At 44.5% G+C, this 17,816-nt stretch overlaps 1 protein-coding gene across 1 annotated transcript in view; it reads right to left on the reverse strand.

Annotated features, from left to right (window-relative positions):
- LOC146344484 (uncharacterized) overlaps window positions 1–16,882 on the reverse strand; it is a 28,635-nt gene extending 11,753 nt beyond the window's left edge. The window contains exons 1-2 of the mRNA XM_084857471.1: window positions 16,790–16,882; window positions 11,464–11,737 (exon numbers count right to left, since the gene is read on the reverse strand). Of these exons, the coding sequence (XP_084713597.1) occupies window positions 11,464–11,737; window positions 16,790–16,870 (355 nt within the window). The 5' untranslated portion in view covers window positions 16,871–16,882. The remainder of the gene's footprint in view (window positions 1–11,463; window positions 11,738–16,789) is intronic.
- Between the last annotated feature and the right edge of the window lie 934 nt (window positions 16,883–17,816).

The raw sequence follows: 17,816 nt of genomic DNA on the forward strand, positions 1-17,816 counted from the left end.
TTTAACGCTGTTGACCAGCAAAAAGAAACACACTATAGTCCACAAGCCACTTACTCCAGAACTGTTCTATTGAAGTAAACAGAACAGTTGCAGAACATATCATTTGCAGGCTATAGTCTCAATTCTCAAGAGAGTACTTTGGGATTAAACCAGAGCAAGGGGTTCGCAAATTTAAACCTCAGTGTCTTTAGGATAATCTCTGTAGCTATTTTTTTAGTTTACTGGAGCATTCTCATGGAAAGACCGTCTTTGCTTTGGACCAAAATGCAGATGTTTTGACTATTTTCCTCTAAACAAAGCTTCCTCCATACTGGAAGCTATTCAGTGTAAATGAACAAATAAATGCGCACTTTATCAAGCACACTCCCTGTATCCTTTCTAAGACAGATGATCTCTTCATGGCTGTGTTTCACATAATGCAACCCTAATATAAGGCAGGAAATAAACACCCCTTTTCTGGCCTGCTGCTCAACTCACATAAAAACCAAATAATAACAAATAATCACATCAAAGAAGCAAGCCAGGGCCTCATTAAGCTTTGGCATCGCCCAGCCAGTTGACTTCCAATATCTTGTAGGGAAAAAAATTCACCTGGGGACAGCATCTGTTTAGTTATTTGTAACCTTTTGCTTCCTCCCTCCCTTACCGTAAGCTGTTCTGACACCTGGGGCTTGTTAGCTTAATACAGTGGATCATGTCAGGCCTCAGTAATACAAACTGATGCATGCTGAAAACAATTGTGTAATATGGCTTTGTTTAGTGGTCATGCAACAGCCGTTTTTGGCATTAATCTGGCAATTTAAATTGGTATATGCATTTTATTATATGTATATGTGTATAGTTTTTGTTGTATTAGTGATTTTGTTGTTATTAGAAGCCGATTAAAGAGCATAATGGGGCTAATTTAAACAGGGTATAATTACATATATAACTAAAACACAGAGATGGGTGAGCTCTCTGAAGTTTTCTTTGGTTTGGCCCCCCAGAAAAAAATTGAAATATTTCTTGATCCAAGTCAAGGGCTAGAAAAGATGTTTCTCCTCCCACCACACTGAAAGCCCCCCACTCCCAAACACACTCCCTCCCTTCACTCAGAGGTTTTTATTTAGACATATTTTTATGCCACTCTTCAGCCAAAAAGGCTCCCAGAATGGCTTACATGTAATTAATTAAATAAGATAGTTCCTGCCCACAGGCTTACACTCTAAAAAGGCACAACACACAAGGGAAGGGGAAGGGGAGGGGGATTAACTCTTCCAGCAGGGCTGGTGGAACGGCCCTGCTTCCCCTTCTCATTTCCCTCAGCATAGCCTGCTGCAATGGCTGCTGGTGCTGACAGCTGAAGGAGGAGGAGGAGCCTTCACGAGGGAGGACTTTCGGCCGGGCTGGCGGAACGGCCCTACTCTCCCTGTCATATCCCTGTACAGCCTGCTGGAATGGCTGGTGGTGGTAACTGTTGAGGGAGGAGGAGCCTTCATGAGAGAGGTCTTAATTGGACGCAGCTGTGAAACAGCATGGGGAAGAGAAGGGGTCCCCCCCTTCTCTTTGTCCTTCTGGTGTGCTGGCGAACAGTGTGATGGGGGTATGGGGAACTATGGGTGATGTAGTTTCCCAAGGGCTACTGCATAGTCCTCTGCAAAAAGGCTATGGCTTGTAAAACTTGGCTGCCCTTCTGAGGCAGGGTTTCTGGTGCCCCAAAGTTCATTTCTGAGCCCAGGTTTTGGAGACCTTCATCAGCATCTCCACTAATTTTCCATTAATTTCAGTGGGGCGTATCCAGGAGCCTCAGGTACATTTTTCTTTCTTTCTTTCAGCAGGAAGAGTCATTACACTGACGTTAGTCTCTTTGTACTAATTCTACTTTTTTGTTGTTTTTGTTTTTGTAAAAACACATTTCATTTATGATTACTGCCCAGCAATAGAGTAATCCCTTGGTCGAAACTGAATATACCCTCTTTAAAGGAGAAAATGTAACCCAGATGATGAATTCATTTCTTGTGCAAGTACAGATGTGTTGACAAATTATATTTAGTTTTGGTTCTTGATTTTAATCATGATATCACATGAAAAGCGGCCTCTTCCTGTTTTCCTGTGCTTTCTAAATCTTATCAAAGACTTGGCAAATGTCTCAGGCATCAATAGAGCATGAGATATGACTGTGCGATGCTGTGCATTATTTTAAGGAGGCTGCAAAGACAATGGTTGCTGTATATCAGGAGTATCAAACAGAAGGCCTTGGTAGAAGTCTCCAGTTTCTGCCTGTGGCATTCTACTGTGCAGATTATTGGATCGTTTTCAGAGCTGCCTCCACCCTAAATCCCTCAAAATTACCAGCCTGTATAGTATAGTGGAATGGAATGTATTGGTCTTTTAGAGGAAAGAGTGGAACTTGCAGTGTGTGAGCATTTAAAGTTGGGGTCGGGGGAGGAATGGATGGTGGTGGTCTCTGGCCATTGGGGAAAAGAGCATTGACTGACTAGTGGCTAACTCAGGGTGCCACATTCTAAAGGGTTTAGAAGATGGTGTATAAACTGGTTGGAGAGCTTTAATGGGTGAGGGGAGCAGTAGCGGGACTATTGGTTAACTTCCAGAAAGAGAAGTGCTGAGGCCCATCCCTGCCTGGGAGCTGGCACAGAAGTACTGCAACCTAATTCTAGGTATATGGGTGCTTGGTGAGGTTAGTCGGTAGCGAAAGGTGTACTTTCAGAATGTGTCCTTTTTGGTTCCACCATATGATCCATTCAGAGGTGATAGTTTGATGTCCAGTGTAGTTGTGGGCATTTGGTCCCTGAGCAAAGCCCGTTGAAGTTCACACCTGTGTTTAACTACTTCTACAAACCCAAAGTGCAATTTCTTTGATAACATTTCCTCTGAAAAGTGGCTTCCTGATGTGCATTCATCAGTACTTTGGGCAATATCCAACTATGTCATTTCCCTAGTGCAAATGACGTTGCACTAGCCGAAAGTAGCTTCCAAACTATGGTCAAGACAAGAATCCACTACAGTTACATTTGCACAAGTGCCGTTGCACATTACACTTGCACAACTGCTTGCATAAGCATAATTCACACTTGCTTGTGCAATGGAAAGAAACTGGTGGAGTTTCACTAGTGCTGTTTGAGTCTGTGGAATGATACCATTAGATAATGCCCTCCATGTATATTCACCTCAGATGCATGTAGCCCTTTGTGTACTGAATCAAGATAAAAATTCCAAAAGGGTACCTATTTTAGGGTTCCTTCACACATAGCTTTTATCCTGCTATTGAGATTGCTCAGTCACAGAAGTTTGCAGGTCCTCTTCATGATGTCAGCAACCTCCAGGGCACATCCAGAGGTATTTCCTGGTTATTCCATCGTGAAAAGTTCTGGAACTAATGAACTATCTTTTTAACTTGGAATGTTACATGATGAAAACAGCCACTACATGGTGCTGTTTCATTGAGTTCTATGGAACCTTGAAAATTAAAGCTTCCCCTCTCAGCAATCACGTGGTTGCTGTTTGGGAGCTCGCGGTAAACGCGGAAAGGCTCCAGAACGGAGGACTGCATGGGTTTTCTTTAGTGTGAAGGCAGGCTTAGTCTCTGTTGCAGCCTAAACAACATACAGCCCTCCACGGCTGAAGTGCACATAAGCAAGAGTCTGCTTCATTAGATGCAAGAAGATGAAAACATATAATTTCTTAGAGCATCTCAGTAAATCAGCATATTGGGTTTTTATATAATGATAATAAAAGTTATAAAGAAGACAGCCTTGCAGATGACAATGCATTGGTGTGACATTTCAGATGTTTACCAGCTGATGCCTATAATCAATTAGTTAAACCGTATTATTTTATAAAAGTATTTGATCAGTAGAGAAGCCCTAATGTTGTTCAGTCGTTAAGTTGTGTCCGACTCTTCGTGACCCCATGGACCATAGCATGCCAGGCCTTCCTGTCCTCCGCTGTCTCCCGGAGCATGCTCAAGTTCATATTCATTGCATCGGTGATGCTATCTAGCCATCTCATCCTCTGCTGTCCCCTTCTCCATTTGCCTTCAATCTTTCCCAACATCAGGGTCTTTTCCAGTGACTTTTCTCTTCACATTAGGTGGCCAAAGTATTTGAGCTTCAGTTTCAGTATTTGTCCTTCCAATGAGCAGTCAGGGTTGATTTCCTTTAGGATTGACTGATTTGACCTCCTTGCAGTCCAGGGGACTCTTCTCCAGTCTTCTCCAGCACCACAGTTCGAAAGCATCCATTCTTCGGCGCTCAGCATTCCTTATAGTCCAGCTCTCACAGCCATACATTGCTACTGGGAAAACCATTGCTTTGATTATACGGATCTTTGTCGGCAAGATGATGTTTCTGCTTCTTACTATGCTGTCTAGGTTTGCCATAGCTTTCCTCCCAAGGAGCAAGCGTCTTTTAATTTCATGGCTACAGTCACCGTCTGCGATGATCTTGGAGCCCAAGAAAATAAAATCTGTCACTGCTTCCATTTCTTCCCCTTCTATATGCCAGGAAGTGATGGGGCCAGATGCCATGATCTTAGTTTTTTTAATGTTGAGTTTCAAACCAGCTTTTGCACTCTCCTCTTTCACCCTCAACAAGAGGCTCTTTAGATCCTCTTTGCTTTCTGCCATTAGAGTGGTATCATCTGCGTATCTAAGGTTGTTGATAATTCTCCCGGCAATCTGAATTCCGACCTGTGATTCATCCAACCTGACATTTCTCATGATGTACTTTGCATATAAGTTAAATAAGCAGGGCAACAATATGCAGCCTTGTCGTACTCCTTTCCCAGTTTTGAACCAATCAGTTGTTCCATGTCTGGTTCTTACTGTTGCTTCTTGACGCTCATACAGGTTTCTCAGGAGACAGGTAAGGTGGTCTGGTACTCCCATCTCTTTAAGAATTTGCCAGAGTTTGTTGTGATCCACACAATCAAAGGCTTTAGCGTAGTCAATGAAGCAGAAATAGACGTTCTTCTGGAATTCTCTTGCTTTCTCCATGATCCAATGAATGTTAGCGATTTGATCTCTAGTTCCTCTGCCTCTTCGAAACCCAGCTTATACTTCCGGTAGTTCTCGGTTCACATACTGCTGAAGCCTAGCTTGTAGAATTTTGATCATCACCTTGCTGGCATGTGAAATGAGCGCAATTGTACGGTAGTTTGAACACTCTTTGGCGTTGCCCTTCTTTGGAATTGGAATGTAAACTGACCTTTTCCAGTCTTGTGGCCATTGTTGAGTGTTCCAAATTTGTTGGCATATTGAGTTCAGCTCTTTAACAGCATCATCCTTTAGGATTTTAAATAGCTCAGCTGGAATACTGTCATCTCCGCTAGCTTTGTTGTTAGTAATGCTTCCTAAGGCCTACTTGACTTCACTCTCTAGGATGTCGGGCTCAAGTTCAGTGACCGCACTATCATGGCTATCAGGGACATTAAGATCTTTCCTGTATGGTTCTTCTGTGTATTCTTTCCACCTCTTCTTAATCGCATCTGCTTCTGTTAGGTCCCTGCCTTCTTTGTCCTTTATCATGCCCGTCTTTGCACAAAACGTTCCCTTGAGATCTCCGATTTTCTTGAAGAGATCTCTAGTCTTTCCCATTCTGTTGTTTTCCTCGATTTCTTTGCATTGTTCATTTAAGAAGGCCTTCTTGTCTCTCCTTGCTATTCTCTGGAACTCTGCATTCAGTTGGATATATCTTCTCCTTTCTCCCTTGCTTTTCGCTTCCCTTCTTTCCTCAGCTACTTGTAAAGCCATATCAGACAGCCACTTGGCTTTCTTGCATTTCTTTTTATTTGGGATGGATTTAGTTGCCGCTTCCTGAACAATGTTATGGACCTCCGTCCATAGTTCCTCAGGCACTCTGTCTGTCAGGTCTAATCCCTTAAATATATTCGTCACCTCCACTGTATATTCATAAGGGATATGATTTAGGTCATACCTGAATGGTTTAGTGGTTTTTCCCTACGTTCTTCAATTGAAACCGAAATTTTGCAACAAGAAGCTCATGATCTGAGCCACAGTCAGGTCCAGGTCTTGTTTTTACTGACTGTATAGAGCTTCTCCATCTTTGGCTGCAAAGGACATAATCAATCTGATTTCGATATTGACCATCTGGTGATGTCCATGTGTAGAGTCGCCTCTTGTGCTGTTGGAAAAGAGTGTTTGCTATGATCAGCGTGTTCTCTTGGCAAAACTCTATTAGCCTTTGTCCTGCTTCATTTTGTACACCAAGGCCATGCTTGCCTGTTATCCCGGTGATTTCTTGACTTCCTACTTTGGCATTCCAATCCCCTATGATGAAAAGGACATCTTTTTTTGGTGTTAGTTCTAGAAGGTGTTGTAAGTCTTCACAGAACCGATCAACCTCAGCTTCTTCGGCCTCAGTGGTTGGGGCATAGACTTGAATTACTGTGATGTTGAATGGTTTGCCTTGGATTCGTCCTGAGATCATTCTATCGTTTTTGAGATAGTACCCCAGTACTGCTTTTCCCACCCTTTTATTGACTATGAGTGCTACTCCATTTCTTCTAAGAGATTCTTGCCCACAGTAGTAGATATAATGGTCACCTGAATTAAATTCACCGATGCTTGTCCATTTTAGTTCACTGATTCCCAAGATGTCGATGTTCAATCTTGCCATCTCATGTTTGACCACTTCCAGCTTACCTTGATTCATTGACCTTACATTCCAGGTTCCTAAACAATATTGTTCTTTACAGCGTTGGATTTTCTTTTCACCAACAGACACATCCACAGCTGAGCTGAGTGTCCTTTTGGCTTTGGCCCAGCCGCTTCACTCTTTCTGGCGCTACTTGGAAATACCCTCTGCTCTTCCCCAGAAGTATATTGGACACCTTCTGACCTGAGGGGCTCATCTTCCAGCGTCATATCTTTTAGCCTTGTGATACGTTCCATGGGGTTTTCTTGGCAAGAATACTGGAGTGGGTTGCCATTTCCTTCTCCAGTGGACCACATTTTTTCAGAACTCTCCGCTATGACCTGTCCGTCTTGGGTGGCTCTGCATGGCATAGCTTATGTCTTCACTGAATTACGCAAGCCCCTTCGCCACAACAAGGCAGTGATCCATGAAGGGGGGAGAAGCCCTAATATGACCCTTTAAATCATAGGCTGAAAATAGATGTCTTGGCTGTGCCTGGAGAGAAGGCCAAGGTTATTGTTCCAGAACTGAACTGGGGGTGCTTTCCCATAAAGCAGTCTGGTGCCCTCCAGATGTATTGGACTACAACTCCCATCATCCTAAGCTAGCATGGCCATCTGGGGGGTGCCTGGTTGGGGGAAGGCTTCCAGAAAGATTGTTTTTGTTAAAAACAAAACTGCTATTCGATGGACTAATTTCCCCTTTTTTCTTTTACAGCAAGTAACAGGAATAACCTTTGGTGACAAAGATTTTCAGTCTGGATTAGAAAATGGTGTTCTGCTGTGTGAGTAAGTAATGTCACAAGTTGAACTATTCATTTTAAGTTCACTTTGTGAAGTCTACACAACTGTATTTGTTACATTCAGGCTATCTGTTGCAGTGGAGATAGAGTTAAAGAAGATTCCCACAATCATTTTTTTAATACAGTTTGGCTTGTCGAACTGGATTTTTTTGGGAATGTTTCACCAGCTGTCTAGACTGCCTCTCAGCATGTGCTAAAAAGCAGATTGTGGTAGGACCTGCTAAGAAGAAAAGTGACTTTCCCAGGCAGTGTTGTAGAGACCTGCTGTTAGGTGTCAAGTAACCTCGGCCCAGGGAAACCTCTTATGTGGAGTCCCTCCAACCTAAACAAGTGTAGCAAAAGCAAACAACTGAGGCTCATCTTCGGTTGCATGTTTAGGAACTGGATGCTCATGGTGTGTTGTCCAAGCATCCCCAAAGTGTGCATGACATCTGGTGGGAACTCTGCCATTCTTGATGTAATATATCTGTATGTTTGGAGACCACAAGGGAGAATCTCAGATATCATCCACTATTATTTAATATACAGGCTTCTCCTCTTGCTTAGGAGCATTCTTCACAGCTCCGCTCAAGGAATTAGCCTTACTATGACCAGATTTCCACCATCATCATCCCAGAGTGCAGGACACGGAATAATGGGCTCAAGTTACAGGAAGCCAGATTCCGGCTGAACATCAGGAAAAACCTCCTGACTGTTAGAGCAATACAACAGTGGAACCAATGACCTAGGGAGGTGGTGGGCTCTCCCACACTGGAGGCATTCAAGAGGCTGGACAGCCATCTGTCAGGGATGCTCTGACTTGGATTCCTGCGCTTAGCAGGGGGTTGGACTCGATGATCTTATAGGCCCCTTCCAACCTTACTATTCTATGATTCTATGATCTCTCTCCCCATGAGAGAGATCCTCAGATAGGTTGCCTGCTTTTTTAAAGTGCCTTGCACTTAACTCATCAAACATTGTTTCTGTGCTTTTATGGATGGGGTGGTGGTGGGGCGGTGGAGGGGAAGGAGTGGTGATGGCACAGGCTGTAAGCTGCATTATGATCACGAGGCGAGCAAACCTGCTAACTTAATCCCCCCTGTGGTCCTCACCGCTGCCAGAAAGTGAAAATTTTTATTTTCCTGCTGCCTCCACTAGAACAGCCTTTAACTTTTGTACCTTACCTACTGAACCAGCCAACTAATTGTACTGGGTAGTATGGTAAGGCAATTTAGGTGTGACATAAAAATAAAGGCTTCAGACAGAGGTTACATAAACAATTTTGATTTACTAAAGATTTTGAAAAAGCAGCAGTTTTGCAGTTATTGTAATATTTCTACGGGGGAAAACAGATTTTAAAAATAGTTTGAGAGTGTGATACTATGTCCCCTAGACAGCGTCTGGAGGACATAGGATATTTCGGTTTCTGGGATCCAAGATCGGAATCAGGGTTCCATACTCTAAGCCCAGAAACTGCGCTCCCTGCCCCCTCCCCCGTCGTAGCCAGCATGGTTCTCTCCACACCAGTTACACCTCCATGCTTGGAAACAGAGTACGGTGACAGTGAAAAAGGAGCAGTCCCAGGGGCAGGGAGGGAAGGAGACCACAGAAGTTGCTTTACACAGTTTCCTATGCGCGTCCCAGCCTCCTTCCCTCCCCCTCCCCAAAGCCACACCTAGATGGGTGAAATCGTCTGTCTAGGAAAAATGCAGAGCGGATGGAACATGGAAGCCAGGATTGCCTCCACACTCTGGCTGCCCTGCATTGGATACTCGTCAGCCTCCGATTTCGGAGGCTGCTGAGTATCAAGATCGGAATCTACACTTACTTAGCCATTAAGCATAAGAGCAATAGGGATATGAAAATAATATGGAAATATGCATCCATCTAAACCTAGTTTACACTGTTTCCCTCTTTAAGCCAAGACTAATAATAAAGCCATTTTAGCTCATCCCAGTCAATCCAGCCTTCTTGCTTTCAGGCTAGTTTCTTTTCTCCTACAGTTTTGTTCCTTTGTGACAATCTCCATCCTGACTTCTGATTTCTAGCTCTTTTATTCTTTTGAATTCCCCCACAACACTGTCTCCCTATTTCACATATGCATTATTCCAACTTGCTTGATCTCTCAGCAGCCTTTCTCAACCCATCTGAGAAAACCTCTAGCTAGAGACCTTCAAGAAATATTGAGCCTTTCTACACGAGGCTTCTATTGCTCACTCGCAGTAGTTTGGAGGTCCTTTACATGACAGTGTCATCCTCCAGGGCCTCTCCTCTGCTTTACAGCCATTATCATGGGGTATTTTAGATCGAGGAAAGTGCAGTATTTTTCTAAATGCTGTTATACTTATAGCATGTAATTGCACAATTCTGCTATACCACAGCACCATCTAGTGGCTATATAGCGAAACATATAGAAAGGCAAGGAACTGATCTTAATCCCACAAAGAATCCAGAAGCAGAAGCCCAGGTAAAGGTGCAAGATAAAAGCCTCATGTAGAAATAGCCATTATGCAGATGCCCCAAAGGGACTCTGGCAGATAGGATACCACAAATAGGATTGGGACCTAACAAGATTCCCCAAGGTGGGGATGGAGAAAGACATTTAATATAACTGAGCTGGCTGTTGGAGAAGCAGGACTGGGAGGCATCTGAGAAAGCCCAACCCCCTGAAGCTCCCGGGCTGCTAAAGATCCACACCCCTTTTGCCCTGGGCTAACTGGCCCAGGAAAGGTTCCTTACTTTAAGAAGAAGGTGGAGGAATCCCAAGTCAAGGAGGACAAATAGAAATTCATGTTATGTTTCAATACATCACTGGTGCTTAGCAACATTCTGATTCCCATACCTTTTGGGTCCAGCAAGTACTCCTGCCATGCCCGCTGGAGCTAATGACAGACACCCCCACCAAACATTTCTCTGCACATTGAAAACTGCTTTATCAGAAGGAAGGGTAGGCTGAGATGCTCGCCCTAAAATGTTACTTTTCTATGTGCATGTAATACTATTAGGGATGTACGAAAGTCACTTACCTTTTCGAAGGGTGACATTCGCGGTGGGGGGGAGGCACTCCATCCCTCCCCCCGAAATTCTCTCTGGCCGGCTCTGCTCCATGGAGATTCCATGGAGCCGCCGGCCGGGGCTGCCCGCAGCCGGACATCCGGCTGCTGGGCAGCCTGTACAGGGACACAAATGGCGGCTGCCATAGCTGCCGCCATTTGAATCCCTGTATTTTGCCGTGATAGGCTACATAAATATTTACATAGCCTATCACGGCAAAATTAAGGGAATGCAAATGGTGGCAGCTACAGTGGCCGCCATTTGCGTTCCCTTGTTGTTGTTTTTTTGCCATGATAGGCTACGTAAATATTTACGTAGCCTATTACGGCAAAAAAAAAAAAGGGGGATGCAAATGGCGGCCACTACGCCATTTGCACCCCTCTCTTTTGTCATAATAGGCTACGTAAATATTTATGGCGTCCATATTGTGGCGTCCATATTTATGGCATAAATATTTATGGCTACGTAAATATTTATGGCATAAATGGCGTCCTTGCGTTAGCCGTGATAGGCTACGTAAGTATTTACGTAGCCTATCACGGCTATATGGAAGAAGCAAATGGCGGCCACAGATGCAATGCAGCGTGGACGGCAGCAGGTAGGTGCTCCGTTCCGGGCTCATTTCGCGGGGTGGGGGGGCGGGGGGCTTTGTTCCACCGCGGATTTCGGGGGGCTGAATGCACTGGCATTCAGCCTTACCAAGATCCTTGGCGGAATTCTCTGACATCCCTAAATACTATTGATTGGGAGAAGTTTCCAAAGACGTACAGATGCATTGCCTGCAGCCTGAACTGGTGCATCTGGGAGAAACTTTGCTACTTTGTTGGGCTGACTATATACCTCAGCTGCCTCATCTAGTTTTGTATTCCCTGTGACACATAACGTTAAATTCTAATCACATATACATTCTCTTTTCTTTCAAGGGCTGAGTAGCTGGACCCAAACGGCAAAGGATCATCGGCTTGCCCCCTTTACCTGGCACGGCAAATGCATCTGTTTGCTGAGCTAGTCTCTCTGCTTCCCTCTCCTGGACTGTAGTTGGCTCAGCAGGAGGAGAGTCCTTCCTTTGATCTTGGACTTGCTGGAATGCTGGCAGAGCTTCCTGGGCTTTTGATAACCTCCCATCCATTCTGATAGGATAAGGCGGCTGAACTTCTTGACAGCTTGGTGCTTCCGCATATTTTACAGGTTCATTCTCCACGGGCCTTGCAAACTCCTTGGCCTTCAGCTGGGCTTCCAGTTTCAGTTTCTACAAAAACAAGTCACACAAGCAGTGGATGTGCTGGGGAAGATTTCCTCGAATCCTACATGCTGTAAACACAGGGCCTGATAGCCACAGGCAGTGCTGATGAAAGAGCAGTGTTTTGTACCTCGCAATGTTATAGACTGTCAATGCTATGCAGCCGTCCCCCAAGACTCACAGCATCACTAAAATTCAGTAGAGGTGAACTAAAAAGCCACAACTACCACAACTGAAAGGATCATGACTGAAAACTGGAAAAAAAAGACAGGTGGGACGGGGTACACTGTCAAACTGAAGAAAACCAGTCCAAAAGATATTACAAAATTGTCTTTAATGAAGTTGCTTACAATTCATCAGCTCTATTTCAAACGTGTGCAACTCTTTATCAGGAAGCTGTATATTATTTTTTTAAATCCATGCAAAAATATCTAAAAAAGCATAGAACCATTAATTTTTATTTTTTTAAATTTATTTACAACATTTATATACTGCTCCACATCTAAACAGATTCATTAGAAGTGAACAATAAAATATTTTTAAAAATAAAGGGAGCAATCCTATGGGGATGGCCATAAGCTTCCAAACTTGGAGGGTTACGGCCATCCAATGCAGAGTGTGAGGAACGGTGGAAACCATCTTCACCTCCATGCTCCCTCTGTTCTGCATTTTAGCCAGATGGGGAGGGAGAGGGAAGGAGGCTGGGGAAGGCTGGGGACGCTTGTTCCCTCCCTGCCCACAGGAACACCCCCTTTCTGTCCTCTCTGAAGTTGCCAGCACTGTTCTCTCTGCGCTGGCCATGTGAGAGAGCAGGAGCTTGACATCTGGGTCCAAGGTTGGAGCACTGTCTCCATCCTCGGATCCAGGAATCTGAAATATCCTATCCCCCCCCCCACACACACACACACACTTTGTTGGGGCTATGGGATTGCTCTCAAAAGAATAAAACATCATATTAAAATTTGTTCATTTTTAAAACAATACCCGTAAAAACCGTGGCTGGTCAGTCAAGGAAGGCTTCCTGAAATAAAGATGTTTTCAGGAGGTGCTGGAAGCAACACAGTATTGGTGCCTGCCTGACCTCCAGAGGCAGGCCGTTCCATAGAAAGGGGGCCACCACACTGAAGGCTCTTCTCTGGGTGGACTCCAATCAGGCCATAGATCCATGCAGAACCACCAGGAGCATGCCCTCTGATTACCTCAGTGATAGGGCCAGTTGGTTGGGGAGAAGGAGCTCTCTCAGATATCCTGGTCCCAAGTTGTTTAGGGCTTTATATACTAGTACCAAAACCTTATACCTGGCACAGTAGCAAATAGCCAGTGCGGTTCCCTCAGCAAAGGAGTTACATGATTAAAAGGGGCAGTTCCTGACAACAGCCAAGCTGCTGCATTTTGCACTAGCTCCAGCTTCCAGACCAGCCTCAAGGGCAGCCCCCATAAAGCGCATTGCAGTAATCCAGTCTTGAGGTTATTAATGCCTGTACCACCATGGCCAAGCTATCCCCGACCAGGAGAGGCCGTAGCTGACAAACCAGCCAAAGCTGGTAAAAGGCACTCCGAGCCACTGCCACTTGGGTGTCCAGTGACAGTGATGGGTCTAGGAGTACCCCCAAACTATGAACCTGATCTTTCAGAGGGGCAGCAACCACTTCCAGAACAGGCAATCAGCCTATCTCCTGGACTCAGGAACCACACACCCACAGGGCTTCTGTCTTGCCAGGATTCAGCGTTGGTTTATTGGCCCTGATCCAGCCCATTACTGAGTCTAGGCACTGATCCAGGACTTGCACAGCCTCACCAGATTCAGATGTCACAGTGAGACAGGGCTGTGTGTCATCAGCATGCTGGTGGCATTTAGCTCCAAATCCCCTAATGACCGCTCCCAGCAGCTTCATATAGATGTTGAACAACATTGGGGACAAGACGATACCCTGCAGAACCCCATAGCTTCATTGCCAAGGGGCCGTGGAGTGGTCACCCAATGTTTATCTCTGAAATCAGCCCCTTAGGTAAGACTGGAACCACTATAACACAGTACCTCCAGTTCCCAGCTCATGGAGTCGATTCAGGAGGATACCATGGTGATGAGAGATCGAGCAGAATTAAGTCCCCCTGTCCCTCTCCCAATAAAGGTAATCCATCAGGGTGACCAAGGCTGATTCAGTCCTGTAACCAGGTTGGAACCCAAATTGGGATGGGTCTAGATAATCGGTATCCTTCAAGAGTGACTGCAGTTGCTCTGCCACAACCCTCTGAAGTACCTTTCCTAAGAAAGGGGTATTTGCGACTGGGTTGTAGTTATCAAGTACCACTGGGTCCAGCGTGGGTTTCTTCAGAAGTGGTTGTACCACTGCCCCCTTATGGACAGCAGGAACTACCCCTTCATGCAGTTATGCATTTACTACTCCCACTCAGTCATACCCCTTCAGCCAGCTTTTATTAGCCAGGAGGGGCAAGGATCAAGAGGGCCTGTGGTCAGTCACACTGCTACAAGCACCTTGTCCATTTCATCAGCCACAGCAATTGAAACTGCTCCCCCAAAATTGGGCAGATAGTGGCGTAAGGCACCTCAACGGGAACTGCACTAACAACAGCGTCAAGTTTGCTGCAGAGATAGCAATTTTATCCTCAAAGTGCGATGCAAGAAGGTCACAACGGGGCCTTGAGGGGACCAGGGCCCCATTAGCTGGGGACAGTATTAGCCCCTGAACCACCTGAAAGAGCTCTGCTGGATGACTACTCAAGGATGCAATGGAGACAGCAGAATAAGCCTTCTTTGCTGCCCGCACTGCCGCACAATAAACACAATTATGTGCTCTAGCAAATGCTTCGTCATCTTCACTTCCAGTCTTACACCATTTGCGCTCTGTTGAACATCCAGCTTGCCAGTATACCAAGGAGCTGAGCGAGCTCTACAGCACTGGAGAGGGCACTCAGGTGCAATCAAGTCAATGACCCTCCACATTTTACTGTTCCACAGTGAGACTAGGGCCTCAGCTGGATTACCAGCTCTCCCCACTGGAAAATCTCCAAGAGCTTTCAGAAATCCATTGGATTCCATTAGTCTCCTGGGAAGGACTATTTGAACCCCTGTAGGAAGGAATCATAGAATCATAGAACAGTAGGGTTGGAAGGGCCATCGAGTCCAACCCCCTGCTCAATGCAGGAATCCAAGTCAGAGCATACCCGACAGATGGCTGTCCAGCCTCATCTTGAATGCCTCCAGTGTGGGAGAGCCCACCACCTCCCTAGGCCATGGTTCCATTGTCATATTGCAACAATGAAGTGATGCCATGAGTTCAAATCTCACCAGGAAATAGTCTGACCATGACAATGGGGTTACGTGGACAAATCCCCACCCCCAGTTTTCAGACTACTCATCTCACACTTGGAGCAAAGACCAAATCAAGGGTGTGCCCTTCTTCATGTGTTGGGCCGATGACAAACTGAGACCGCCCCATAGTTGTCATGGAGGCCATGAAGACCTGAGCTGGTGCTCCAGAGACAGCCTCAGCAAGGAAATTAAAGTCACCCAGAACCACTGTCCTGGGTTCCTCCAACACCATATTCATAATTATAAGATTTCTCTCAACATACGGAGTATAATTCTGATCTTAAAACCGCATTGTTCTCTCATATTTAATTAAATTTAAAGGTATTATTAAATTATTAAATTTTATTAAATTTTATTATTATTATTAAATTATTAATATTAATTATACATTTAATTCTTATTATTACAATATGCCTAGAAATCATGTGTTCCTTGTTCCAAATGACATAATAGTAAATCAGTAGTTCTATGTGTATTGCCTTAAAATACTAATTTAAAATCATGTTTCTAGGAATGTATACTACACAGAATCTCGTCTTTCAACTTTGTTCGTTTATGTCTTGTTTCTGTTCTTCTGTGCCAAGGATTCAAAATGCCGCATAGATTTGTTTGGTTGCTTCCCATTAAAGCCCTACTGCTAAGGCATTGCTTTTCCACAATTACCCATAAGAGGAATTAAAATGAAGGTTCTACACAAGCACTTAATAGAGTGCTGCATTATACAGTAATGCTCTTCTCCGTGTTAAAGTTTCCTCTTTGTAGGTTCAGCCCCCTTCACTGCTTCCTGATGCATCGGATGGAGGATTAATGATGAAAAGCCTATGAGTTCCCCTGTCTTAATTGCCCCAGTGTCATTCTGTTTCTGCCATAACACTGATAAGGAAAAATAATAACAAGAAGAAACCAGTAGTTAAAGCCCCATCTCATGGGAAGATTGGGGGCAATTAAGACAGGCTGTTGAATAGCCTATTAATTGCCTCTGGATCATTAACCTCATACTGGCTTCAACCGCCTGCAAACTAGAAATGTTTGTTTAAAGACATTAGACATAGGAGCTCCTAAAACCTCAGCAGCAGTTTGCCGGGACACACTAGACTGCAACTGCATTGGATGATTTTGAACTACCACCACAAATCAGGCCTCACGCATGGAAAATGCCAGAATGCAATGGGCAGACAATAACGTCTAGATCAGGGACCCTGGCACCTTCCAGATGTTTTGCATTACGGCCAGCTAGCATGGCCAATTGTAAGGGATGGTGGGAGTTATAGTCCAAAACATCTGGAGGGCACCAGGTTGCATACCCCTGATCTAGATGCTCTGTAAAAAGTGGGTGAAGAAAAGATGGTGGTGATTCCAGGACCAAGGGCTTCTCTGGAAGCAACCATAGATATTCCAGGGACGTGTACTTGCTTCTTCTCTTCCAGCCTGCTGGATGCCTTCCTCAAAGCTTACTTACAAACTGTTATTTTTCTGTCCTGATAAAGAGCCGTACAACCTTGAAACATGTCACCTCCTTTGTAGGTGATTTTATTAGGGGCATTTTCATAGCCCATGGGGCTAGCCTCTTTTGATGTCTGCAGGACCAAAAACAGACCCTCACTATGAGATATTGGAAAGAAACCTTGTAGCAGTTGTACATATCCACCTTCAGTTCTTAGCTATGAGAAAGTGATAGCTGTGGCCAATGAACCCTTACGTGAGAACTAAGAGCAATATTTTCATACCTGTGAGAGATCCATTGTGGGTGGCTCCTGGATACACTCTGCATACGGCTTGTAATCCATCATGTACAAGGTTCTGTACATACCCTGGTTCACAGGGGGCTGAACAACGGGAGGGGAATGGAGAAATGTACCATTTAGATTATTACAATTTCTGTTGTCACATTGCTCACTATAGCAGCGGAATGGAGAAATGTTCTAACTTCTTGAGGGTGACACATCTCCTTTTATTCTTAAAAGCTTTGCAAAGAGAATAGAATGTCAGCTATGATGCATTTCTGGGCTCAGTCTCAAAAGGTTTGTGTGCTGTGGACTCCTCCCCTCTCCATGTAGGCCACAAATGTGCCTACAGGCCTGTAGGCCACAAATATGTACGGCATATTTGTGGCCTACAGCACACGCTTGGCTTTCCGAGCTCTGATGCAATTTACATGGGCCAGATAAGGCATGTGAGACCTGTTCTACCTGTGGATGTTCTCCACTAATTAAAAGTTTCACTTTGGGTGTATCTTTTTTGTATATGCTCTAGTTTTATGTTACAGATAATTATATTCAGTCATAATCTGTTCTCAATAGTGTCTTGTGACAATATTTTCTCTTTTGCAGTGGCTTCTGTGTCACCACAGAAGCCCACAGAGGCTTGCCAGGAAATTCTGGTCCAACAGCCCTGAAGGTTGCTGAAACTTCAGCACTGGTGCCCAAGGCTGAGTCATACAGTCAACTTGAGGTCAGGTTTTCCTGGCATACTGACACTAAAGCCCATAACTCCCAATTCAATGGATGCTGAAAGCAGGGTGCAAATGGAGACGGCTGGGTTGGAAGGGACATAGCACCAAAACATTACATCAGTGCTTCACTTTGTTATTTGTAACATTGTTCTTATTTTTACATCTTTGTTTTTCTAAAACAGAGGCTTCTGTCCAACCAATAGTTGCACTTTGATTTTTAATTTATTATTGAATCACCATGTGGATTTCTTTCTTACTTACTTTATACGTCTGAAGATCTTTTCTTTAGCTTTGAACTGTTT

The sequence above is a fragment of the Heloderma suspectum genome, chromosome 5 (assembly GCF_057233095.1).
Source record: "Heloderma suspectum isolate Gila_16-S chromosome 5, 16-S_ref, whole genome shotgun sequence".
Taxonomy (NCBI): domain Eukaryota; kingdom Metazoa; phylum Chordata; class Lepidosauria; order Squamata; family Helodermatidae; genus Heloderma; species Heloderma suspectum.